We start from the raw sequence: 23,923 nt of genomic DNA, 5'->3' as shown, positions 1-23,923 counted from the left end.
TCGAAGACGTTGCACTTGAACGCGGGGAAAAAGAAGCAACAACAACGATCTTGGACCTTTGTTTCACCCTCGATAGGAAAGTAATCGTGGTTCGTTAATGATTTCTTTATTTCGAAGATGGATAATTTAATTTACACATGTTCCCGTGTGCCGTGCACGACGGTTCTCTTAAGCACGGAAGAATACACGTTATCGTCGGAGAGTTTCATAACGATTCATAAGTACGCATTAAATTGTCGACGTTATATATTACTCTATAAATAGTTCTCTTAAGTACTAAAAAACCGCCGGTGATTAATGACACGGTTAAATGCTAGGGTAAGTTAGGATGAGGATTCTTCCGAGAAAATCGAACGAATGCGTTCGAACTTAAACAAATTGACTAGAGTGACACTTACGCATAATATAAAGCACGAGCCTTCTTGATTGTCTAAGCTAATGCGTGGAATATACCGTTACGTGCTGCTTTCCGTGCACAAGTTACGTATGCTATAAATAAGGTACGCTGGGTGCAACGTAGACTTCCGTTAATTAAAAGGGAGCCTTTCTAGACCTTGTATTTCCCCTTTCATATTCTCCCTTCGTAGTTTGTGTAACACCCAACTCTCGCTATACCCCCGCCTTCATACGGCAATATAACGAGAGCTTACCGTATATAAATATGTCCGTTATGTTCGTTTGTACGTGCGGTGTGCTTTGGTACAACGTGTACTAGCGAGAGGAAAATCATGTTGTATATTGTACGCTGTTCACCGGCTAATTGTTCGTTAATTGACCAGTCCTGTATGAAACATCGACCGTACACGGTTACGAAAAAATGATTGTCGAGTCGAAGCGATGTTTACATTGCTCAGTTTTTGGTTAAGGGGATTTTAATCAAGTTGAAATTTAATCAAGTTACAGCGAATCAATCGAGTTGACATGGTTTTGTAACAGCTGTGGACGGAAAAAGAACGTGGAAATTGAATTAGAATGCAAATTGAGTTCGATTGGCTAAACAAAAATTGCTTAATGTAAACATCGCTTTGGAAATAAAATAGCTTCGTGCGATTGAAGGATCATCGAGAGTACGATTGAATAAATGCGTCCATTTATCGACGCGAACGGCATCGAATCAACACCGATACGTCTGCTTAATTAAATCTAGTTTACAAATAACAATAGCATCGATACTCACGTACAATAATAATACGCGTCGATGTCGACTCGATGCCATTCAGCTGCTGTTTAGCGATCGATATTTCCAATCATTTCCTATCTCGTGTCCCCGAATTTCCGTAATCAACGAAGAATCGCAGTGTTCAGTGACTCCATTAACTCAAAACCAACAACCTCAAACCAACCACGTTCACACTTCGTTATGCCTATAAATTGATTGACCTTCGTCTCCACCATCGATTCCAAGGTTACCGTGATCGATGTCACAAACACTTCTCTAAACTCGAGGCTCCCTAAATCACTGATTCTTCAATCGTCGACGAGAGTTCCTTAATCCAATCGTTCTGTCGGATAATAAATCAATGGTACGGTAGCGTCCCATCCGTCAATCTCTTCGTTCGACTGAGCCGCTCTCTTCTGACAATTTAAGACCAGACTGCTGTGTCTGGGGCTGCTCGGTGCTGATCTACAAGTTGTCTGCGTGAGTCCAGTCGATCCCAAGCGGAAGTTCTTGGCTCCGGTTGATGGAAAATAGTGTTCGTTTCCGATTCCCCAGCTGTTAGGAAGCGGTCCATTTCTACTATCGCAATGCAGTCGATTTTCAGCCAAATCCTTCGCGTCTATGTGCCTTTCTTGCTCCCCGAGCTGTTCGACGCACGGACAAGAATTACTGGACGACCTCCAGTTCTCCACGCACGATAACCTGTTCGCGCAAGAATTTTTCGGTTTGCACGGACTGTTGTCGACTATCGCTTCCAATTGGCTGTTCGTTCTGGAACACTTCTGATCCAACTGATCGGAGCTGGCGAAACGCAGACGCTTCGGCGACTCGCTGGAACACCTTATGAAAGTTGACCTCACTAAGGACTTGTTCTTCAGAGAACTTCGAGGTATTAGGGGATTTCCGGCATTGTTCCTTTTCCCGTAACCGCTGCGCCGATTTTCTCGCTCCCTGTTTCGTTCTTCCCTCAACATCGGGTCCTCGCCGATCAACCAGTAGGTCAGACGCTCGCCTTTTCCTTTCATGGACACCAGGCCTCTTTCCACCACGCTGAATCCACCCAGCTGATCCAGTAGGTGCTTCGTTTCGCTACTGCAGTGGATTTTTAACGCTGGAAGAAACGAACATCGTCAGAATCATATAGCATTGCACATTCAATTGTTTTTAACTCTCATCGTTCCACGACTTATTCTTAGATGCAAGATCTGGTTTAATCTACCGGTAGTGATTTTGATCCATAGTAGCCATTCGAAGTACGTTCGCACACTTGATTTAGAAGTTGCGAAGAGTCGATGTTGCGAAATCGATCGAAGAACGACACGCTGGTTGCAAATAGGATACTTACGCGATCCCGTGGATTCCATTCGACTAGCCGTGTTCACCGTGTCGCCGAACAGACAGTAACGGGGCATTTTTAGACCCACGACACCGGCACACACGGGCCCTGTACGAGAAGTAAAAGTATGTCAACCGTAACAGGCGTAATCCTAAATCGTATTGTTGTTTTCTCTCCGTGCTTACCGGAATGTATACCGATTCGCAGTTGCAGCTTATCCAGCGGCCTATGTCGAATGGTAAATTGTTTAATGGCATCCAGCAGACACAAGGACATACTGGCAATTTCTCCCGCGTGCTGAATACCGTTTCGTATCGGTAGACCGCTTACCTGTTGAGAAATTCAAGTACGTTGATCTCTTGTCGCAATTTCCCTCAACGTTTAACCCTCTGCATATTTGCGCTTCATTTGTATTGCATCTACGTGACTATGCAAATTTACATGAATCAAAAATTAAGATCTCTGCTTAATCGGTGAATCGAACCTAATGATATTTCAATAGCTTTTTAATAGCCTTGCAAATTTTAATAGCCTTGTTAATATTTATTATTATTTTTAAACGTTCGTTTCCTAGCTGAATAATGTCTAGAAATATAATTGTTTGTAAATCAGGAATGGAAAGATAATACGTGAAATATTGCATGGTTTCCTTAGAACCTGGTATATTAATCACAGGAAGAATGCGTACCACCATGTAAGCATCGCCAATGGTCTCGACTTTGTACACGTCATAATTTTCTATGGTGGAGTCGAAGCAGGTGTAGAGATCGTTCAGAAAGTCCACCACCTGAAAACCCATCATCAGGATGATGGCAATAATAATTGAGCAATTACCGCGCAAATTATAATGATAAGTTACCTGCAAAGGTGTACTTTCGGCGGACATGGCGGTGAAGCCGACAATGTCGCTAAAGTATATAGTGACGCAGTCGAAATTCTCAGCTTCGACTTTGTGTCCTCGCTTTAATTGCTCGGCGACGTATCGCGGTAACATTTCATAAAGCAAGGCGTCTGAAAGGCGAAAGCATAGTTTAATATAATTGAAAGGGAACGCGATAGCGAGGCTGATTAAATTCGCTCGGACTTTCGGAACGTTCAGCGACCTGTTTTTTTCTTCTCCTCCGTCAATTGGTCCGTTCGTTCGTCGACCAGCGCTTCCAGATTATTCGCATATTTCTCCATCATGGCCATCATGTTGTCAAATATATTTGGCTTCCTGGAACGTTCGAATCATTTATCTCGATTATCCGAGTTATAGTTTCTCAGTGTATCGAGTTACACCAGCGTTAACGATCAACGAACTTTTATTTCGAGACCAGTGTCATTTTGATAGTAGGTAAAAACTTACATGCCCTTCCTCAACGGCCGCAGCTTGTTCCGTATGACCTTAAAGTCCGGACGAGTCTCAGGATCCTCGGCCCAGCACTCTATCAGACAATCGCGCACGAAATGGAAACAGTTCTCCAATTGGCTCAACGGTGGTCTGAGATAATTCAAGGAAAACAGAGTAGCTGACAAGGTGGAAACAAAAGCACATAAAATTTAAGTAACTTCTGCCGTAGACAGATCGTGACTTCAATCGTAATACCTGAACGGTTCGACGCCCGGTTCACTAGCTATCACCTTCTTCAGTATCTCTGAGTCGGACAGTTCTATGATTCCAAACGGACCGTGTCGTCCTTGGAGCTCGTACAACACTATCCCGAACGAATAAACGTCTCCTCTCTGGTAGTCGCGCGCAACTGGTTCTTGAGCTTTATTCGATCTCAGCAATTCGGGGGCTCGATAGAGTAAACCTACCAAGTTTTGGTAAGTTGAAACAAATTAGACCGCATCGGTTGTTCTAGTTACACCATCAGTCAAAAATGTGAGACCTCTTGCAACTCAACCGATTATGTGATTAATTTGATTTGGGTATTTTATTCGCAACGTGCTGTAAGTTGTTATTTAATATTCATGAGATCAGGATTTTGGGATTTGGGAAGTGATTATGGATGATACTTAACCCTAGGTTTCACATTTTTCACCGACAGTGTATATCCATATCATATACCATGATATTTCTTCATCACGTCGCATGGCTCACATTCAGCATCCTTTTTAAATTCGTGCAGTCCAAAGTCAGCCAATTTCACGACCCATCTCGAATCCACCAAACAGTTCGAAGTGCTTAGCGCGCCATGATACTTGATGACGGACTCGTGCAGATAGATCATACCCTAAAAAATAATGCAGTGTTACAAACTCGATCAAGCGTAGCGTTATAAAAGAGGTCCGCAAAAATTTCCAAGTAGAAAAGTTGCGAATGGTCCGTGGTTAAAGTTTGAACGGGTTCTTCTCGAGCGGGAACGAAGTTTACGTCGTACGTGGATTTTTATAGAAAAAATTTTTACTCGAGTTTCGGGTTCGTTGAACAGCGAAATATTACTTGGAGAAAGTTTACCGATCGATCAGAAATGTTCTTCGAAGCAAACGGACAATACGTACCCTGATTATGTCGCCGACCAAGGACGCCATGAACATGTTATCCAGCTTCATGTCTTCGTTCTCCAAAATGTCCTATGAATATCGATCGGAAAAAAAGAGCAGGAGAAAATTACACGATGTTTCGTCTGCTTAATTACTAACTGTCCGGACCGTTACCTTGAGACTGCCGCGTGCGCAATATTCGACGACGATGCATATGTTCGGCGGGTCGGTACAGGCCCCGATGAAAGCGTTCAAATTATCGTGTCGCAAGTCACGCATCTAGAGAAACGATCCTTTAATTTGGGTGTCGCGAAATGGGTCTCGTGTACTCTTCGAGCTCACGTGTACTCACCACTTTCAACTCCTTCTTCATCTCGCGGGTAATCTCGATCGATTTCTTGCGGACCTTCTTCACGGCGAATATCCGTCCCTTATAGACGCCAATTTGCGTGTAAATCATGGAATATCGGAAATCAGCGTCCGGATTCGAGCTCAGGGAAACTTGGCTGGTCCGCACAATAGGCTGGGTCGTCGTCTACAGATAACATTTTCTTAACTTTCGAACTACGTTGCTAAAACTCTGTTACGGGGGTTCGGCTTGATATTTTGCAATTTTTGTACGATAGGACTTTGAGATTTTTGGAACTTTCAAACTTTCTCTTATCTTGAAACTTTTAAACACTGGGACTTTGTATCTCAGCACTCTGGAATTTTATGATTGTAGTTCTGGAATTTTTAGCTTTTTAGAATATTTAGGGTATTTGACGATAAAAAGAGTGACGCTTCGGAATGCTATTTTGTTCGATAGTCGTTGAATAAAAATGACAGCATCGTCCGATAGCGTAACCCGTGAATCGAAGCTCGGAAAGTCTTAGGATGAATTGGGTCGAGGGAATCGAGGAAAATAGCGGAGGGCAAGACATCGGGGACAAGGTGGTAGGGGACAGAAGGACGTATTATCGGAGGCGGGCATTTACCTTGGTATTGCATTTGGTAGACGCCTCGGTGGCTGCCGCCGATTCCTCTTTCTGCTCTTTGATCTGAATGTCTTTGTAGTTCACCTTCCAGAGCAGGGAATCCAGCTCCTGCTCGTACTTCCAGTTTCTGTAGAGCACCAGTAGCACCGCAGCGATGATCAGCAGAAATCCTCCGGCTATGCCACCCACGATCTCTCCCGTGTGAGCTGAACGATTCAATGAAACGTGAAATAATAGATTTCGAGCGGAACCCATCGACGACAAAATTGATACAGAAGTCGATGAATCGTCGGTAGCGATTTCAAAATTTGGGTCAACAGATGTTCGGCTCCTTTCGTCCCTCTTTGATCGTAACTAACCGCCGAAGGTTTCGTGTTCGGCAGATTTAAATGGGTCCGAAACTCGATCGTGGATCGATTGTCCTTGCGTAATCGGTAATCGCGCGATGCAGTTGCGTACGAAATTCGTATTCGATCTCAATTAAGGGAAATGAAAAGGGTGGCTGCGGGAACAAGCGGAAGGTGGTCCCCTTTACGTCCATTTACATATGTAAATTTTAAGGTCGACCGGCAAACTTTACGATGTACTTTTCGAACGATCGGTTCGCGCGACGATCGGAGAAAGCTGACGAATGGTAATTCGAAGGCTCCCTTCCCTCATCGCGTTTTCACGGATCATGATGTTCGATCATCGGGGAAACATTATCTTGCGTATCGCGAATCGGATATGCTTTACGTCTTCTATTTGTCATAGCTATTGTGTCGCGTAATGGAACTGTAACAAAGGTGACGCTGCTGACGAGGCTGTCGATACGTAAATGGCGGCCATCTTGATAATCATATGGCCGCCGTATAATACTTGATTGTACCTCTATTTTTCATGCTTCAAACTTTGTAATCCTACGAACTCGTAACGTTAAAATTAACATTACGACAATGTCAGTTTGTTAGTTTGCGAATTTGACAATTTGTAAATTTATAAATTTGTACATTTACCCGATTGTTAGTTTGAAAGTAAGAAACCACTGCAACTTCTTCAAATAACTCAGAAAAGAGCGTAAAGACCATACATTCTTTTAAAATTGCGACGCTTTAAAAGCGATCAAGAAGGAAGCCATAAAAGTGTATTAACTATGTAAAAGTCTGATTGGTATCAGCAAAAAGGGAATGTTTTATTGGTGTTAACAAGAGGAGAAAAACATGGGTACGTACAGGTACATTTCTCGCCGTGGTATCCGCAATAAGGTTCCGCGATAGGTGGGCCATCGCCGACCCACGAAATATCTCTCGTCAATCGGAGTTTCTGCAAAGAGAAAAGGAATCAATAAGCAGACTGGAAGGTTCGACGAGCTGAAAAAGCAGTTAATGTCTTACTGGCAGGTTCGTGCCGTTCTCTTTCCCCACGAAATACGCTATAGGGTATAAACCGTGTCCTTTTGTCGGCCGATTGTCCAACGCAATCAGAGTGTAATTGCCTTCAGCATCTCCGTTTTCGTCCATATAAACCATGTACCTGAACAGACGATATATCTTCGAATAGCGTAACGCCGTAACAATCTTATTGCGGCCACGTTCGAAAACGTCCTCGTAAATTGCGCAAAGTAACTCTTGCTGCCGTATATTTTTCGCCAAATTTCTTTCTCTTCCCACTTCAGCGAAACATTTTTCTTGTGCTCGTTTGCTCTTCGCTACTTTTGGGTAATCGACACTCGACGGATAGGCGGTCGAGTGTTACGTAATTTGGCGTTTGGGATTTGGTGTACTGAGAATTTGGGGTTTGGGGATTCGGCGATTTAGGGATTTGGAAATTTGGGAGATTGGGAACTTGAGAGATTGGGAATTTGGGAATTTGGGAATTTGGAAGATTGGGAACTTGAGAGATTGGGAATTTGGGAATTTGGGAATTTGGGAGATTGGGAACTTGAGAGATTGGGAATTTGGGAGATTGGGAACTTGAGAGATTGGGAATTTGAGAGATTGGGAATTTGGGAGAGTTGGAACTTGAGAGATTGGGAATTTGGGAGATTGGGAACTTGAGAGATTGGGAATTTGGGAATTTGGGACTTGGGAGATTGGGAATTTGAGAGATTGGGAATTTGGGAGAGTTGGAACTTGAGAGATTGGGAATTTGGGAGATTGGGAACTTGAGAGATTGGGAATTTGGAAATTTGGGACTTGGGAGATTGGGAATTTAAGAGATTGGGAATTTGGGAGAGTTGGAACTTGAGAGATTGGTAATTTGGGAGATTGGGAATTTGGGAGAGTTGGAACTTGAGAGATTGGAAATTTGGAAATTTGTGAAATCGGGAATTTGGAATTTGGAAATTTGTGAAATTGGGAATTGGGAATTGGGAATTTGGAAATTTGAGAATTTTAAGCACATTTGCTCCATGCATCACGGTTAGAGTAAGCATTCCCAGTATTGATGTAACCGATTCTCGATTAGCATTGAAGACAGCGATAGGTATCGATCATTCCGAGAGAAGGAAGATTACGTGGGAGCTAGTCGAGAATCCGAGATCATGGATAGCTATGTGCTCGTAACGTGAAAGCCTTAATTATTTTCTCGGGTCAATTGTAATTCTAGACGCTTGCGTCACTACTACGATTCTCGTCCCTGCTTTATTGGACTCGCGTATTTTAAACAGTCTTATCCACGAGTAAATATCTCCAAGTGTTTTTCGCTTTAATTATTAAACGAGTCCGCATTAAATCCTCCACTATTTTAAAAATTCATCAACGTTTGAAAATAAAACTTTTACGAGACTAATCCTCTACATCATAATCGAATAATTTTTGGTAATAAAATATGCAAATATGATTCGATCTTTATTAGATCGTTTGATTTTGTACATACCCCATGGCGCTTTGGTAATGAACACCGTAAAGAGTGGCTACCATTTCCCGACCATTTCGTGGATCTCGATTCTCGTCCAAAGCCTTCAGCAATGATCTTTCGTAGAGGTGCACCGCGTCGTACAGATACGCCGTCTCTGGCACGATCTGCCTTATAACACAAAAACGCGATTTACGTTTAAAAATTGCTAATCCTCCACTAATTTACTCTACAAGATAAATTCCTCGGTTTAATAACCCCGTTAACTCGATTCATAAAGTTAGATCGACCAGTTACTTGCTTGCCTTACGGTGCAAAAGCAAGTTAAGTTAATCCCTTACTAATTTGCAGGTAAAATAAAATTAGTCTAATACTTCCATCTCAGTATAAAAAATATTTATAGATTAGTACAAAGGATTAAACCGAGTTATAATACAAAAGTATGACTTCTGTTTAAATAAACGTTTATTTATTTAATATATAACGATTATAACGTAATAATGTTTACATATAAATGGTAATATAAATTTTGTTAACATAAATTGTTGACATAATTTGTAGAAGAGTTCATCGATTAAACATCGATTAGATCTGCAAGCGATTATAATAGTCACCTGAACGATTCCCCCGACGTTCGCAAGAGGGTTGCTGAAGTTGAAGGGTGGTTTCTGTCTGTACTCGTTCACCTGCCTCGTGAAGTTTCTCGAATAGATCGGTGCGGACGCGACCACGCTGAAATAGCTTCTATATGCCCTCAAAATGGAGGAGTTGGTCTTTTTCTGCCATAAACCACGAAAGTATTTGTCCGGCCGTTTCTCATCGTACTGCTCGATGTCCACGCCGACCACCCAGTATTCTCCTGCAGCACGAATTTCCGCGATATGCTTTCTCGAAACGAGCGGGAACTTAACGAGAAGTCTAAGGGGTCGTTAAGGACAGTCGCGAGATAAAAGTGACGCTAAAGAAGCAATCCGCTGATTCACTGTTCCCAGATTCTAATTACTTTCGTTATTAATTTCGTTGCTCTTTAAATTCTCGTTATTGAAACTCGTTGAGTGCAATCTTGTTAATTCCATAAATTCAAAAGTACTAAGGAAAGGACATTTCGAAATACCTTTTCTTGGAAAGTTAATTTTAATTAAGTGGGGTAATATACAATATTTAGGTCTTCCTTGGCTTTTGGAATTAAAGGATTTCTGGGATTTAAGAGGGGTGTAAGATAACTAGTAGAATTTTATTAATTTAACACCGATCGGTTATTGCAATTTTTATCGACGTCAAATTGAGTTCTTGAGAATTTGGGAATTTGGGAATTTGGGAATTTGGGAATTTGGGAATTTGGGAATTTGGGAATTTGAGAATTTGGGAATTTGGGAATTTGGGAATTTGGGAATTTGGGAATTTGGAAATTTGGGAATTTCGGAATTTGGGAATTTAGGAATTTGGGAATTTGGGAATTTGGGAATTTGGGAATTTGTGAATTTGGGAATTTGAGAATTTGAGAATTTGGGAATTTGGGAATTTGAGAATTTGGGAACTTGGGAATTTGGGAACTTGGGAATTTGGAAATTTGGGAATTTGGAAATATGAGAATTTGGAAATTTAGGAGTTTGGAAATTTTGGAATTTGGGAATTTGGGAATTTGTGAATTTGGGAATTTGAGAATTTGAGAATTTGGGAATTTGGGAATTTGAGAATTTGGGAACTTGGAAATTTGGGAATTTGGGAATTTGGGAATTTGGAAATTTGGGAATTTCGGAATTTGGGAATTTAGGAATTTGGGAATTTGGGAATTTGGGAATTTGGGAATTTGGGAATTTGGGAATTTGGGAATTTGGGAATTTGGGAATTTGAGAATTTGGAAACTTGGGAATTTGGGAACTTGGGAATTTGGAAATTTGGGAATTTGGAAATATGAGAATTTGGAAATTTAGGAGTTTGGAAATTTTGGAATTTGGGAATTTGGGAAGAAAGATTAAATTTTTCAGATTTAAATAATGTAGACTGTCGAATGTTTAAGTTTGTGAAATAATGTATAATTTAAGCTACTAGTGACAGTGACTAGTGATGCTCTCTATATGTACCTGATACGTTACAGCAGATTTATACCTTTTTCCAACAGCTTCTTTTCCTCCAGAGCCATCAGCAGCCCCATGTGCTCGTAATAATTCCCTAGAATCACGTAAACTGCAACAAAACGGGACACCTTCTAGCCAGTCAAGTTCTCCAAATTGCCCCTTTGTTGTTTCGTATCTTAACTCAAAACGGGTCATCGTCGAGCTATTTTTAGCAAAACGCACAAACGGAAATAGACAAAGCAAATTATAAGCAGTATCTATTCACGACGCGGTATTTCAACGATCGAAACATGCGGGTTATCTAGACACGCTCGTACGAACTTGTAACCTCGATCAAGTACCCAAAATGCGGGTGGCTTATTTCTAAATTGACCGAATGTGGTTTGCTAAAACCAATGGGCCCTTACGACTGTTATCGCCGCTGTCGTATGTCGAGAAAGCGGGTTAACTTCGATAAATAAAGTAAATTGCTAAAAATTGTTCACAATAGAGTTTCGTTATATTGCTACGCTTTTTATTACACTTCACTCTTAAATTTTCTAATTTCTAAGTTTTCAAATTCTCTAATTTTCAGAACTATTTAAAAGATATTTTTATTTAGCAATTTTGTAATTTATTTTTTAATTTTTTAAATTCTCCACTTTTCAGAATTTTCAATTTTTAAATTCTCCGATTGTCAGATTTTTTAATATTCAAGTTCCTCAACTTTCAAATGTATTATTTAAAATTTTTTCATTTAGTAATTTTGAGATTTATTTTTCAATTTTTTAAATTCTCCACTGTGGGGTATGTGATAAATATATTTTTCCTTTATTATAAATAGTAAAGAAATGGAAATATATATATTTAACCAATCCGTTTATCTGAATTATTTATAAGATCCAAGAGAAATCACGCTCGACAAAGGAGTGCAAAGGGTTAAAAGTGTGAAATTCTGAAATTTAGAGTAAAAGTTCGTAAATGGACGGCCTCGTGACGCACGCGAATGCAATGCATTAACACCCGAAGAATTTCCAACTCCAACAGCGCCGTCAATGGCAATAAAACGAGGGTCTACTGCTCGAGAAGTTGTTACTCACTTCGAGTTTCTCTATACGTCTCGCTGACGTGCCGGTGGAACGGATTGGTCATGTGTGTGACGTGATACGGTTCTTCCCAGCATCGAAGAAAGTTTACAGTCACGCCTGCAGCCTCGAAGGACGACAGAATCGTCTCCGCGACCGTGGACATCTTATTGAACTCGAACAGCGTAGAGTTCATGTACATGAACGTCACCTGAGAATTCCAGGCAAAAAGAATCACCTTGATTTATTGCTTTATCGACAGGAAGCTCATCAACAAACTTTCAATGTTAGTTTTAGTTGAATGAAAAGCAATTAACTCGTTGATTGGTACGGTAGAAACAGACGTGTTTGCCCAGGGGATAATACAAATTGAAGAGCCCGCGGCTATAGAGATGCAGTTTCATTTTCATTAATTTTGCGGAAATTAAAAAAAAGCGTGCAAAATTGCTTTGATATATCCGAATCGTCAACGTTGCTCGGAGAAACATTAAATACTGAAATTAATCTTTGTTACTTTAACTATTATGACGTACAATTTTCTACATACATACATATATCATATCATATATGTATATACATATGTATGTATATGTATGTATATGTATGTGTATGTATATGTATATGTATGTGTATGTATATGTGTATGTATATGCATGTGTATGTACATGTATTGTGTATGTATATGTATATATATCATATATACATTCTGCACGATCAAGACATTCTGCAAGATCAATCGACTTCTAATAACGCGTGAACGTTGAAGTGTTACTTACTTTGGTCCAATTAAACGCCATCAAGACAGCAACGACAGATTTGGAGATCTGCGTGTCCGGCGGTCTGGTTCTGGCGAACGTGGGAAACTCCTTTTTGTTGGAGGACTCGCGATGCGTGCAAAACTGAAACACACGAGCGACCTGAATGCGATCATCCTAGTATTTCAGGTGAACTTACGTGACACGCGGAGATAAACGCAGAGATAAATAGTATACCGCGTGCAACAAGCCGGTTTCAAATTTGCATCGGGTTTCTAGGTTGGTCTATTACTAGGCTGGAAAACGAGGGACACGTAATGTGCGTGATTAGTGTGTCAGCTGGACTGCTGATATAACGGGCCAGGGAAAACCGATGGAAAAGAACGAAAACGCGCTTACTGATTCACGATCCGGTTAACTGATACGCGAACCGGATCAATCGATAATAACGATCATACGATTAATTTATCTCTGATCACCCGGGAAAGAAACATTGAGTGTAGATATAAGAGATTTTTAACAGCGCAAATTACGTTGATGTCTAATAGAGAGTCAATTAATTTCATGCAGGTTGATTCGAAAGCTGCATTTCTGGGGCTAATTTTTCCTCGGTAAGTACGGGTAGAGAATTATTCAATGATCCGAATAATTCACTTGAGAAAATAAATGGTTTCTGTTCTCGACTCTGTCGATTGCACGGGCTCTTTTGAACACAGTTAGATTCAAGGAAATTTAATGAATCGCGGTCAGAAAGAATAGTTCTTTCATTTATCTCGCGTCTGTCATCGATCGCAAACAATTCTCTTCCTCTTTGGAGAGTAATATCTTGATGCGTATTAAATGGACCATTTTAACACTGGAAGACTGGAAACGATAACACGGAAGAATTGGGAATTATTTCAGATAATTCAGAAACACAAGTTTGTTAGAACTTGAAACAAAAATTTCAAAGTAAAATTATTTGTTCATTAATAAATATCTTTGTTTCTCCAAATTTGGACCATTACATATTTTAAAACCTATTACATGGACCACTACATATTTTATTGACAAAAAAAATGATTAACATGAACTGCAAAATAATTCTTAGACTCTTATATCACTTTGAAGATGTTATAAGAACGAGTGAATAATCTAAATAACAAATGATGTGTTAATCGAAAGAAATATAAAGCGAATCAGTTTAACGAGTATTATATTCATCGTGGCACCTACGTGGATCAATGAATCTTTCCGATCAACGAGTTCTCGATTGAAACAGACTGGCGAAATAGGCGATACGTCAGAAGTCTAGTGTAGGCCGAGCCCTCGGTGACGTCGAACGGGTTAAGCGTGTCGTAACCTCGGATCTGTACATTCGTATTCCTCCGTGGTCCGCGAATAATTTATTTCCTCGGTCGAGTCTGGTGGAAGTTTAAAACGCGCATTGCACCGTCAGATCACGTCGGAACAAGCGAAAAAACGATCGAACGAAACGCCGAAGAACGGAGTCCTGTTCGTGCTATCACATAGGCACACTTCGTTAAATGGAACGACCGGACCTAATTGAAAGCCTAGAAAAGTCTAGAAATATCCTGAGAAGATTCCGAAGGCAAGCTAGAAGTCTACGTGGGGTCTACGGGAAGCTTGACGGGGGGTGAATTTCGGTGTTTCCTGGCAATCGATTTCGGCGATAAGGTACTCGAACCGCGATGAAAGTTACTTTAAGCTAAAAGCATGCACGCGCCGACTTGACCGTAGTGGTTAGAGGTTAGAGTACACATTATGGCGCCGGCGGAAAAAGGTTGGTCTAAGGGGTAGTTTCCTGGATTTCGTCCGGCTGCATTGCTCGTAACCTGAAAGTTCTTGGGGCAATGCGTTACGTAACGGAGAAAGCCTTTTGCACTAAAGAACCCGAAAACGATGTATTTTTCTTTCCGTTCTAAACATCTCGAGATAAATGTTTCACTCTATCTATGGAAGTAAGATCGATGTAACATCGCGTACGAACAGATTTTCTCCCGTTGATCAATTATAAAATTCTCATAGAAATTTTATCAGATTTAAGCGTTAAGACTTAGCGTTACACAATTGCACAGTGTTGAAACATCGTTATGGACCTATTTTGAGAGGAACAAATATTAGAAGAGTGGTATTTTAGTGAAGATACTAAAAACTCACGTAAGATATCATGGGGAGATTAAACGCGGCAGCCATTCTACCCTCGTGAACGCAGGTTTCCTGGGGACCGATGTAACCGCTGACGTTCTTCGTCCAAAGATCTGCAGTCATCAAGATGCTGGTCTCCTCTTCCCCATAAGTTTCCGCGACCAGGAAATCAAGCTTATGTCCGCGTCGACCTAACTCACCTGCGTTCACCTAGAAAGTCGAGAGACCCACCTGTTATTCCACGGAACAAATTCAACCCTTTCCCACGAGTATCTTTACGCGCTTAAAACTTCTGCAACTTTACAATTTTCAACGTTTACAATTTTCGTCGAGAAAGAGACGAAATCTCTTTCGCGGATACTGTAAACTTTGTTCGTCGTTAAAACTTCTGTGAGAAAATGGCTACTACCTTTATCAGCTAGTACTAATTATTACTGTAATTATTTTTACACAGTCGACGGAAATTTGAAGAATTTAAGAACTGAAATAGGAATTGTAGGCTTCGTAAAACATTCGTTGAACTAGTATTGATGTTAGGATGGAAATAGAGTATCCGAATGTTATTAATTAACAACTTCCGTGCTGGCTGCGGTTTACCCGATGCATTCGTAATTGTATTACCTCTTCCACGGCGAGTGATATAGCGCCGGATATCCGGTAACCAGGGCGCTGATACTCCAAGTCGCCTGGGCGTCTTTTCGAGCCGGTGATATATCCGAGGGTGAAGGTCTCCGCGTCGGTGCCCTTATCACCGAGTAAAACGTGGATCGCCGTTAGTAACAGACAAGCCCTCTCCGCGTTTGCCAGTAGCATGCCCAGTCACGAAACCTTTGTAAAATCAAACGATACACTGTTAAAAAAATACGTGACCACAATCACGACGCTTCAGGCCATAACAAAACAGTTTTATCGACGAGAGCAATCTTCCCTCCGATGCTCGGTATTGGATTTCATTTGCAAGCACGGGTTTTTATTAAAAAAACACACGGCCGAATGATATAGAGGAGGTAATGGATGAAAGCGGTAAGCTCGACGGGGTTGCAATAAACACCATCAATCTCCTATGGTGTGCAGCACTTCCTCTTCCTACGTTTCTCCTTCGTTCAACGAGCGCCAGACCCCGCTATGATACTTTCTCGTAAACTATTGTGTCGTCGAGTGATGGAGCACCATCGACAGCTCGCAAACGAGAAAATGTTCCTCTTTGCTGGAACCATAATTCGGTTAGACCGGAATAATGCGAAATCGAATTCGAGCAGCCCGGATATTCTTGCATTGAACGCGCTCCTGCCGTGTCGCGTGTCATACCATTTTTCGTCGGATTTCTCGGTCCAATAACCGAGGAAGATTTACGACAAACACGTTCGCGTTTTGCCCTCGACGTTATAAGCCATTTCAATTTTGCCTCTTACGAATACTATTATTCCTTCGTGACACCAGGGAAAATATACATTGCAACGATTAAACATATGAACTTATAATTTTGACCGGAGAGATATAAATGAGCAGGTGATTGAACGAGGAACAATTAAGAGCTGTTCAGATAACCACGAATGCTTCCAAGGCGAGACATTATTCTACAGACATGAAAAATGATGTCTTCATAGCTGCCACGAGAATGAAATACCCTGTCAAGATTTTAATCTGGTTAATTACTATGCGACGTATCGAGATATGTGACGCGTTGGACGCCGTGAATACGTTGTCTGCTTACCGATTCATTTACTCCTTGAAAAGGCGCGATATCGATCGGTTCACCGACGATTCACCCTCGAAAAATTAATTCCTCGTTACCTCTCTTCGCGTGTAATAAAGGCGTACTTAATTACTATGGGGAAAGTCAAGATTCATTATCGTGTCGAAATCGCGAGGAATGCTTTTAACTGTACCCTTTTTAATCGAATTAAAAATTTTATCCTTTTATGCGTGCGTTCAAGAATTCCAGCCGTGAGTAATAGGTGCGGTACAATAGATCGTCTAAATTTTAAATTCAGCCGTGTTCACCTCGGAAGAAAGCTGACGCGCGTAACATATGGACGACAAACGTCTTCATGTAGCGTCGCTGAAAATACTCTTGGGCTCTTCTCTTCGACTCATTATTAATAGTGCTCTATTTTAATAATACGTCAAAAAACGCGCGGTACCCCGACAGGGTTCTAAATAAGCTTAACCGCAATTGCGTAACCGGACGACGTGGAACGTACTCGAGGCGGAAAGGAAGAAAGGAAAAGCGACAGGTTGAGTCACCGTCATTGATAAATAACGTCGGCTTTACTACAACGATCTAATGCGAATGTAAATGATGATTTTCCTACGATATACTCGTGGGAACGGTGGTTTGTTCAGGATCACGAGTCCCGTTTGCTGATCATGCTCTTAAGAACGCGCGGTACATCAACCTGCTAACTGGGTCATTGTTCAACCAGAAACAATAAATTGTCTTACGTAATGAAGAGGTGCCTCTGTATACAAACGAGCTAATAAAAAGTACTTTCCTTTTAATACAGATTTCTACCGAGAGTAACAAATCGAAGGCGATAAAATTATCGACACGCAACTTTCGAAAGGTTCGCACGGTAATTATAATAACTTCGGGGAGCGTTGAATAACGCGTACTTTAATTAACCGTGAACTAATTCGTACAAGAGATTCATTTGTAACGCGTGCGGAGACGCGCGTGGGTCAATTAAATCGGCTACATGACGTCTTATTACGATATCTCGGCTCTCGTTTATCGCTACCCACATTCATTTGCACCACCGTTACTTGTCCTTTAATTAACAACGAATTATCACCTTTCTCCTATCGCTTCGCCGAAATCAAACCTCCCCGACGAATTATGCGCGTTCATTAAATTTCAAGCTCGAATTTAAGCCGCGTGTACCACGGTGTGTACAGGCATATATCGTGAGAGCTGCGCGTGAATCTCGCGTATACGTCATACATTTTACTTTGTTTATAACGCCGGTTAAATACAGATGTTCTTTGATTCGGTGCGCGCGAAAGAAATTGCGGGACCAGTACCCCGGCTATAAAGAAAGCGATATTAAAAGGCTGCAGAAACGTATTTATGGCGTCGTGAACACTCGTCGATATTCGCGATCGTAGATTTTCAGGGACGCTGAAAGCTGGAAGCGTTTTAATGAATCTCCAGGTGCATTCGAGGTGTCGATATCGTTTGATAATGGAAATATTTGAAAGGCGTTGAAACCTGTGCAATTACGCTGCTCAGTTCGCGACAAAAGGGTAGTTTCACTCGTTTCGATTCGCAATCACACCTCTCGGTTATCGGAACCGTTTGAACTCCTCTTTGTATTCCAGACAGATATTGTACTACACTTGTATATTCACTTAATTTGATACTTCGGTTCACCAAAGTACTCAGGAGTTTCGTTTCAAATAAATCGGGATCCTGTTCTTCAAAACGAAAGTTTCGCTCAAGTGAATTCGTAATAAGTGAAAATTCTTTTTAAAATTGCCTGTTTGAAAACGCGGATCTTTTCACGGAAAAAGCAACCGAGTTTCTTTCTCCGCGTTAAACTGTGCGGAACTAACGAGATGATTTAGTGGGCGACAGGTGTAGCGTGAAAAGACGAGCACGGAAATGTGTCGTACAGGAAGCCCACACCGGCGTCGCGGTATTCACACCGCGTATTTCCGCTCGTCCCGGATAAATTTCCCGCCCTTATCGTCCGCCTCTCTAAATAAGTATTCCTCGTAACGCGTGCTTTATCACGAATAATCGCGCGGTGCCATACGTGTCTCGCGATTCCATCGCAATCGCGCGTTTCCTCTTAACCAAGAACAACGAGCCAATTTTCGCGAAACGACCGTAGTAAGGTCGATAACGTCCTCCGGCCGATATCGACTCGAATGAATCACTTGCCTTCGTGATCACGAGCGATGGAAAACTGCCGCGGTTTTCCACGAACGGTTTTCGAAATCGCAAGGGTCCCGTCGGCAATTACGAAGGCTGCAAGAGAAAGCAATCCGTGGCTGCTTGCACGTTTTTATTATGATACTATTCCCTCGGGCCGGCGTTGCCTCGGGTATTCTTTCAACGTGTTACAATTCGCCATGGTCTTCTACGAGTCCACACGTATGTGCCACTACTTGCTATTACATATGTGGAACGCGTTGTATACACCGTTCACTATCTATATTTAGAAGTTTCTCGACGACGAACATTACGCGATCAACTATGCACAAGGGTAGCCTATGCAGACACCCTAGGGAGATTCTAACCTGGACGCTTTATCTCCGATGTTTGTCAGCAAATCTAGCTGATCTGGGACAAATATGGCAACCCAGAGGAAGAGGTCTTCTACTCCATGATTTTTTACGACTTTTTAACACTTCGGGTGGGGTTTGAGGTATCAGTAATTCAAGACTTTAAGGTTTAAGGAAGTAAGAATATGAGAATGTGGAAATTTGCATACGTGGATTCAGGAATTTTAGGTTTAAAAAATGTGATGATATATGAATTTGGGCTTTGAGAATAACAAAACTATAAAATTATAAGTATAAAAATGTAATCTTAAAATTTAGGTACTTGAAAATTATCTGTATACCAAAGATGCCTAAATTGCACCCAAGTGTAGTTTCAAACTCCAGCCACAAATGACTAAATGTCCCTCCATATTACAGTTCTGATTGTCGAAAATTTGCAACCAAGTTTCCCAGTTCGCATAAAGTACACGAAAAAACAAGTTGCAAGGTTCGCAAGATTCAAATAGCGTGCATGTCAATAACCCCGCGTTGCAGCCCGACGGAATCTGATAAAGTCCATCGAACAGGACCATGGAATCTCTTTTATCTGTTCCTTTTTCATAAGAACTTTTTACGAGAGTAAGTAGAACGCTATTGGATAGCCACGCATATGCTGGTTCGAAGGAAAACTGCAGATGGTAAAAGGCAAAGTAAAAAGTCTATTTTATCCCGAAAGATACTATTATTCGCGGGAATACTTTCGTGTACGTTCACTCGGAATCGAACACGTGCGTATGTGATCAGAGGGGGCCGATTCGCGAGGGGATCTCGGCTATACAGCGAAACAGAAAGTGACTCAACGCGATCATGGGGGCCGACTTTCGAAAAAGGTGATCCCGAATCTGTGTCACATGGTGTTACATAGAGAATTTTAGGCACGCCTCGGTTTTTCGGTTGCGTCAACGCAGCCACGGCACCTCGGGCGTTCAGTTTCTATTCGACATTCATTTTCTAATTAGTCAACGTAACGTGAACGCTCGATGATCAAGCACGCATAATCGTTGGATAAGCGCGGGCTTCGTTCAGAGAATAATTTATGAACCGCGATTAACAGTGTCATCGAAAACATCGATCATCCTAGGGAAAAATGAACAAAAACTCCACTGTCAGTCAAGGCGTTGATACGCAAATCCGATACCGATTATTCGTCTATTTTGGTCCGTTTATTTTCGTAGACAAGAAAGTCTACGACTCTGTTTGTTTCTGTACCGACCGATATTTTCAACATTCTTTTTCAACTACTGAAACTTCTAAAAGCTGACCGATTTCTCGTCCGTATCGAAGCATGTTCGCTCCTACGCGAAATCCACCTGGCTTCGTCTTCGTCTTTTTCTATCTCTTTACGCAACACCGTTATTCGGTTCGTTTACGCGACAAGACTCCCGTGACACGAGATTCATCAGAGACGATACTTGGCGATCGTGGAACGTGCCGCGTTTCTATTTTACGTTAGGCGACGTTAACCGTCTTACGCCCACGCGGATGACGTTGTTTTGACGCGGGTTCAACGTTCGTTTTCTTTATTCTTTTAATTTATACTTGGTCTTCACGATACCTATCTTGTACGGAAGGTCAGCGGTGGGTATCTTTTGGATAGATTTAGGGAATTACCTTCTCGATCTCGTCCTGTGTTCTCTATAATTATCGAGAGCGTGGTTTTCAATTCCAGGATTCGAGAGTGGGTCATTGATCTTCACCTCGCAGCGTCGTAAATACGATGCTTACCGAATAAATGAAACATCAGCCGTATTTTGCAACTTTATATTCGTTTCTTAATGCACCGTTTCGAGAGCTCGATAATAAAGGATACCCGGATCGCAAGAAAGCAATCGTCTCGAAAACAGGTATCCACGGTTCCCATTAAACTTAAAGCCGGCTATCGCGTAAAAAAGGATTTCGTCGACCGCGTAACGAGCTTAATGACGAAGATAAAGGGCGTCTCAATTAAACGCATCGAAAGAAAGTTTCGTTCCGAAAGAGAGAAAGATGTGCGGCGGGTCACTCTAGCTTCCAAGAAACGGTTTTATCCTCGTAAACATCGTTCGAGTGTCCAGGTCGGTTAATACACTTTCGAATCAGCCGTAAGGAACACGGCGGTAAGTGGTATTCCCGATGTCTGACACATTTTACGATAAACTTTAATCGAACGCGTCGATCGCGATCATCGATAGGGCATCGGTGACAGCCGCTCGTCGAGTTTCGAGAATTTCGTAGCTCTCGGTCCGTGAATCGAGCGTGGTTTACGAGTCGTTGCGCTCACGAGACCCTAGCGTGATTTATCGGGCCAACTTTTCGTCGGCACGTGGCGGTAACACTTGTTCGCCGCCAGTCATTCACAACTCGCTACAGTCCTTACACCTTCACCTCTCATCGTCTTCTTCCATTCGCTTCTTTCTTTTTCATAGACAACCTTCAGGCTCCCTAGACCTTGCGCCACCAAGTCGTGACTTACTTTCCATTTTTCCTTCCCTCGAGCCTTTTCATAACTTCTTTACGTTCGTACGCAAAGTTGGGCTCGGTAATGGGTCTTGCAAGCGAGTCAAATGAAAATATTTATGAATCAGGAATGAATTATTTATTAGCATCACTTTTCTGTCCCGAATAAAAACTCGAGTAGCAGTTCTAAATTTCTAGGATTACCTGAACGTGAAGCTTTTTAGTCGAAATAAAATTTCAAACAGATGTGTTCGAATTGCTTTCGTTTGAAGTTTTTCTCGATTTTTAAAAATACTTCTTTTATTCGATACTTTTGTTTTTCTTCACTCTGTTTATACGGAATTGTATGTTTGGTATGAGTTTGTCCATTGTCTCCTATACAGGTTACGACGATGACGTTACATATTTTCTTTCAAGGATGAACGAATAGAACGCATGTAACCGCGATGAAGTAATTGTATATTTCCGAAGAATTTAAAATCCAGGTCCAACCAAGGAGCTAATAAAACCAACAGAACAATACATTTGAAGAACAGTTTCACAGCTCGTCGCAACAATATTATCGAAAAAGTGAACTCTGCTGAATATTCGCAAGTACGAATAACAGGTGGAGATACAAAATAAATTTAGTCAAAGAAAATTTCAATTGTAGCAGCAAAGTATTTTATTTCACTCTAGTATACTTTCTCATGTTGTCATAGAACATTCAAAGTCAAGGATAACTTCCATGAAAATTTGAAGGGCCTCAAGAGGTACATACATAAAGGGATGTAAGTTCTTACCTCGTTCGTCGTATTCCCGTTTAATTACTCTGTCTCGAGAGTCCCGTTCTCTCAGGCGTTGTCGAACACCGGCAACTGGACCGACACACGGAATTTCATTCCTAGAAAACAGCTCGTGAGCCTGCCCATGGAGCAACAGAACAACAGTTGATCGCGATAACGGTGAAGGAATTAAAGCATTCCTGGTGGCAACGAACTAGAATCCCGTAATTGAAATTCGCGGCTTGCCGCGTGGTCCACGCGAGACGGGAGCGTGCAAGAATGTGGGCCCGTAATCGCTACGGTAAATCAAACAAATGAAAACCACCGACGCTATTTTCTCAACTTTTTCCGACACACTTCATGTGGAACATCGAGAGCTTCCGAGCAATTGAAACACTATTGAAACGGCTGATTTGTAGAGAACGATTTGAATCGAAAGGATCGTCCCGCCGGTGCGAGAAAAACGACGTGAAACCGGCGGTCGACAGTGATCGTAGGCGCGCGCGGCCAGACTGACTTCTCTCTGCTCGTCCTCTTTCCCTCGTAGCGTTCGTACGTCGAGCGTCGTCGCCGTCGGCGTCGTCGTTCCATTCACAGTCACCGACGCTACTCTCAGAGCACCGATGCCTGCTCTGGCGCATGAGCACTAGCCCTGAAAACGATTCGAAAAAGGAGGGAGACGCGATTAACTCCGATGATTGTTCTCGAATTTTTCCTCTCCCCAATTTATTTCAACTTTCGCTACCTCTCGCTGCCTCGCGTTTTCCATTCATTTACGCGATCTACGTGCCTTTCGCTCCAGGTTAATTGCGTTATCGGAAGCTTCAAAGGCTCCCTCGAGAAACGCGATGCGAGGGATGGGTCGCAAAGTTTAGATCCTCATCGTGTATGGAGCAAATCATAAGGCGATAAAGATAAGGAAATCTCGTAACTTTCTCGGGTCTCTCAGAATGTGAAAACTTTAACTCAAATTCTTAATTATAATTTTATGTTTCAATAATTCTAGTTCTGTAGGATTATATTCACCTATAATGAATAGGTGTAATCTACTGTTCATAATGTGAACATTTTCGATAATATTGTTGCTGTGAAACTCTTGGTATTAAATCAAACGCATAGTATTGGTTTTATTAACTCTTTGATTGGACATATAACAGAACTTGAAGTAATTTTACAAGATTCATAGTACCTTTTCCAAGTCACGTTACACTGAAACGTCCTCGCAAGAATTAGTGTTCTTAAGTCTGCATTAACTCTTTGGCCTATAACATGACTCGAGACGCACTCCACAGCAAAATTGCAACAAACCTAAGTCTCCAATTGCAAAATACACCTAGCATTTCAACATTCTTTATATTAACACTGCAGTAATGTTAGCTCTGTTCGTGTAGATTAAAAATAAATTGTAGGTTAAGAAAAGAATAAAGGAAATCTTATGAAAGTGACAGGTCAACCCTAACCTAATTGTAACCATAGAGAATTTTTAATCTCTATTATTTTAATGTCTAATTCCCAAATGTAAGACTTTGCATAGATAATCCAGTGTAACTAGCCGAATAAAAATTCAAGCAAGATAGCATTGTAAAGGCCGATGCCTTCATAAACGTTTCGTTATGGAAGTGACGTTGAGCCG

General features: G+C 41.5%; 1 protein-coding gene across 2 annotated transcripts; it reads right to left on the bottom strand.

Moving 5' to 3' along the window:
- Positions 1 to 90: 90 nt before the first annotated feature.
- Positions 91 to 22,861, bottom strand: LOC100876887 (guanylate cyclase 32E). Of its 2 annotated transcripts, none has more exons than XM_012292727.2 (23): positions 22,309 to 22,861; positions 15,443 to 15,649; positions 14,834 to 15,031; positions 12,695 to 12,817; positions 11,934 to 12,129; positions 10,886 to 10,963; positions 9,391 to 9,635; positions 8,798 to 8,943; positions 7,315 to 7,453; positions 7,153 to 7,243; positions 5,942 to 6,147; positions 5,317 to 5,499; positions 5,139 to 5,243; positions 4,983 to 5,054; positions 4,549 to 4,714; positions 4,084 to 4,291; positions 3,844 to 3,978; positions 3,599 to 3,711; positions 3,355 to 3,506; positions 3,184 to 3,282; positions 2,681 to 2,825; positions 2,505 to 2,603; positions 91 to 2,270 (listed from the first exon to the last, which is right to left on the bottom strand). In XM_012292727.2, the coding sequence occupies exons 2-23, from the start codon at positions 15,632 to 15,634 to the stop codon at positions 1,489 to 1,491; spliced, it is 3,873 nt and encodes a 1,290-aa protein (XP_012148117.1). In that variant the 5' UTR covers positions 15,635 to 15,649; positions 22,309 to 22,861; the 3' UTR covers positions 91 to 1,488. The 2 variants fall into 2 exon arrangements, with proteins under 2 accessions (XP_012148117.1, XP_012148121.1); XM_012292731.2 differs by having other exon boundaries at positions 4,582 to 4,714.
- Between the last annotated feature and the right edge of the window lie 1,062 nt (positions 22,862 to 23,923).

The sequence above is a fragment of the Megachile rotundata genome, chromosome 4 (genome assembly GCF_050947335.1).
Source record: "Megachile rotundata isolate GNS110a chromosome 4, iyMegRotu1, whole genome shotgun sequence".
In the NCBI taxonomy this organism is placed as follows: domain Eukaryota; kingdom Metazoa; phylum Arthropoda; class Insecta; order Hymenoptera; family Megachilidae; genus Megachile; species Megachile rotundata.
This window is presented reverse-complemented; position numbering and strand designations above follow the sequence as displayed.

What these genes read in the sequence shown, in the direction of transcription:
- LOC100876887 (XM_012292727.2), bottom strand. Translation starts at nt 15,634, where the DNA reads ATGCTACTGGCAAACGCGGAGAGGGCTTGTCTGTTACTAACGGCGATC. An exon ending in AAAGAAGCTGTTGGAAAAAG is followed by an intron (nt 9,636 to 10,885) that starts GTATAAATCTGC and finishes TTCGTGCTGCAG; the next exon opens with GAGAATACTGGGTGGTCGGC. An exon ending in AATGGAATCCACGGGATCGC is followed by an intron (nt 2,271 to 2,504) that starts GTAAGTATCCTA and finishes CGTTTCTTCCAG; the next exon opens with CGTTAAAAATCCACTGCAGT.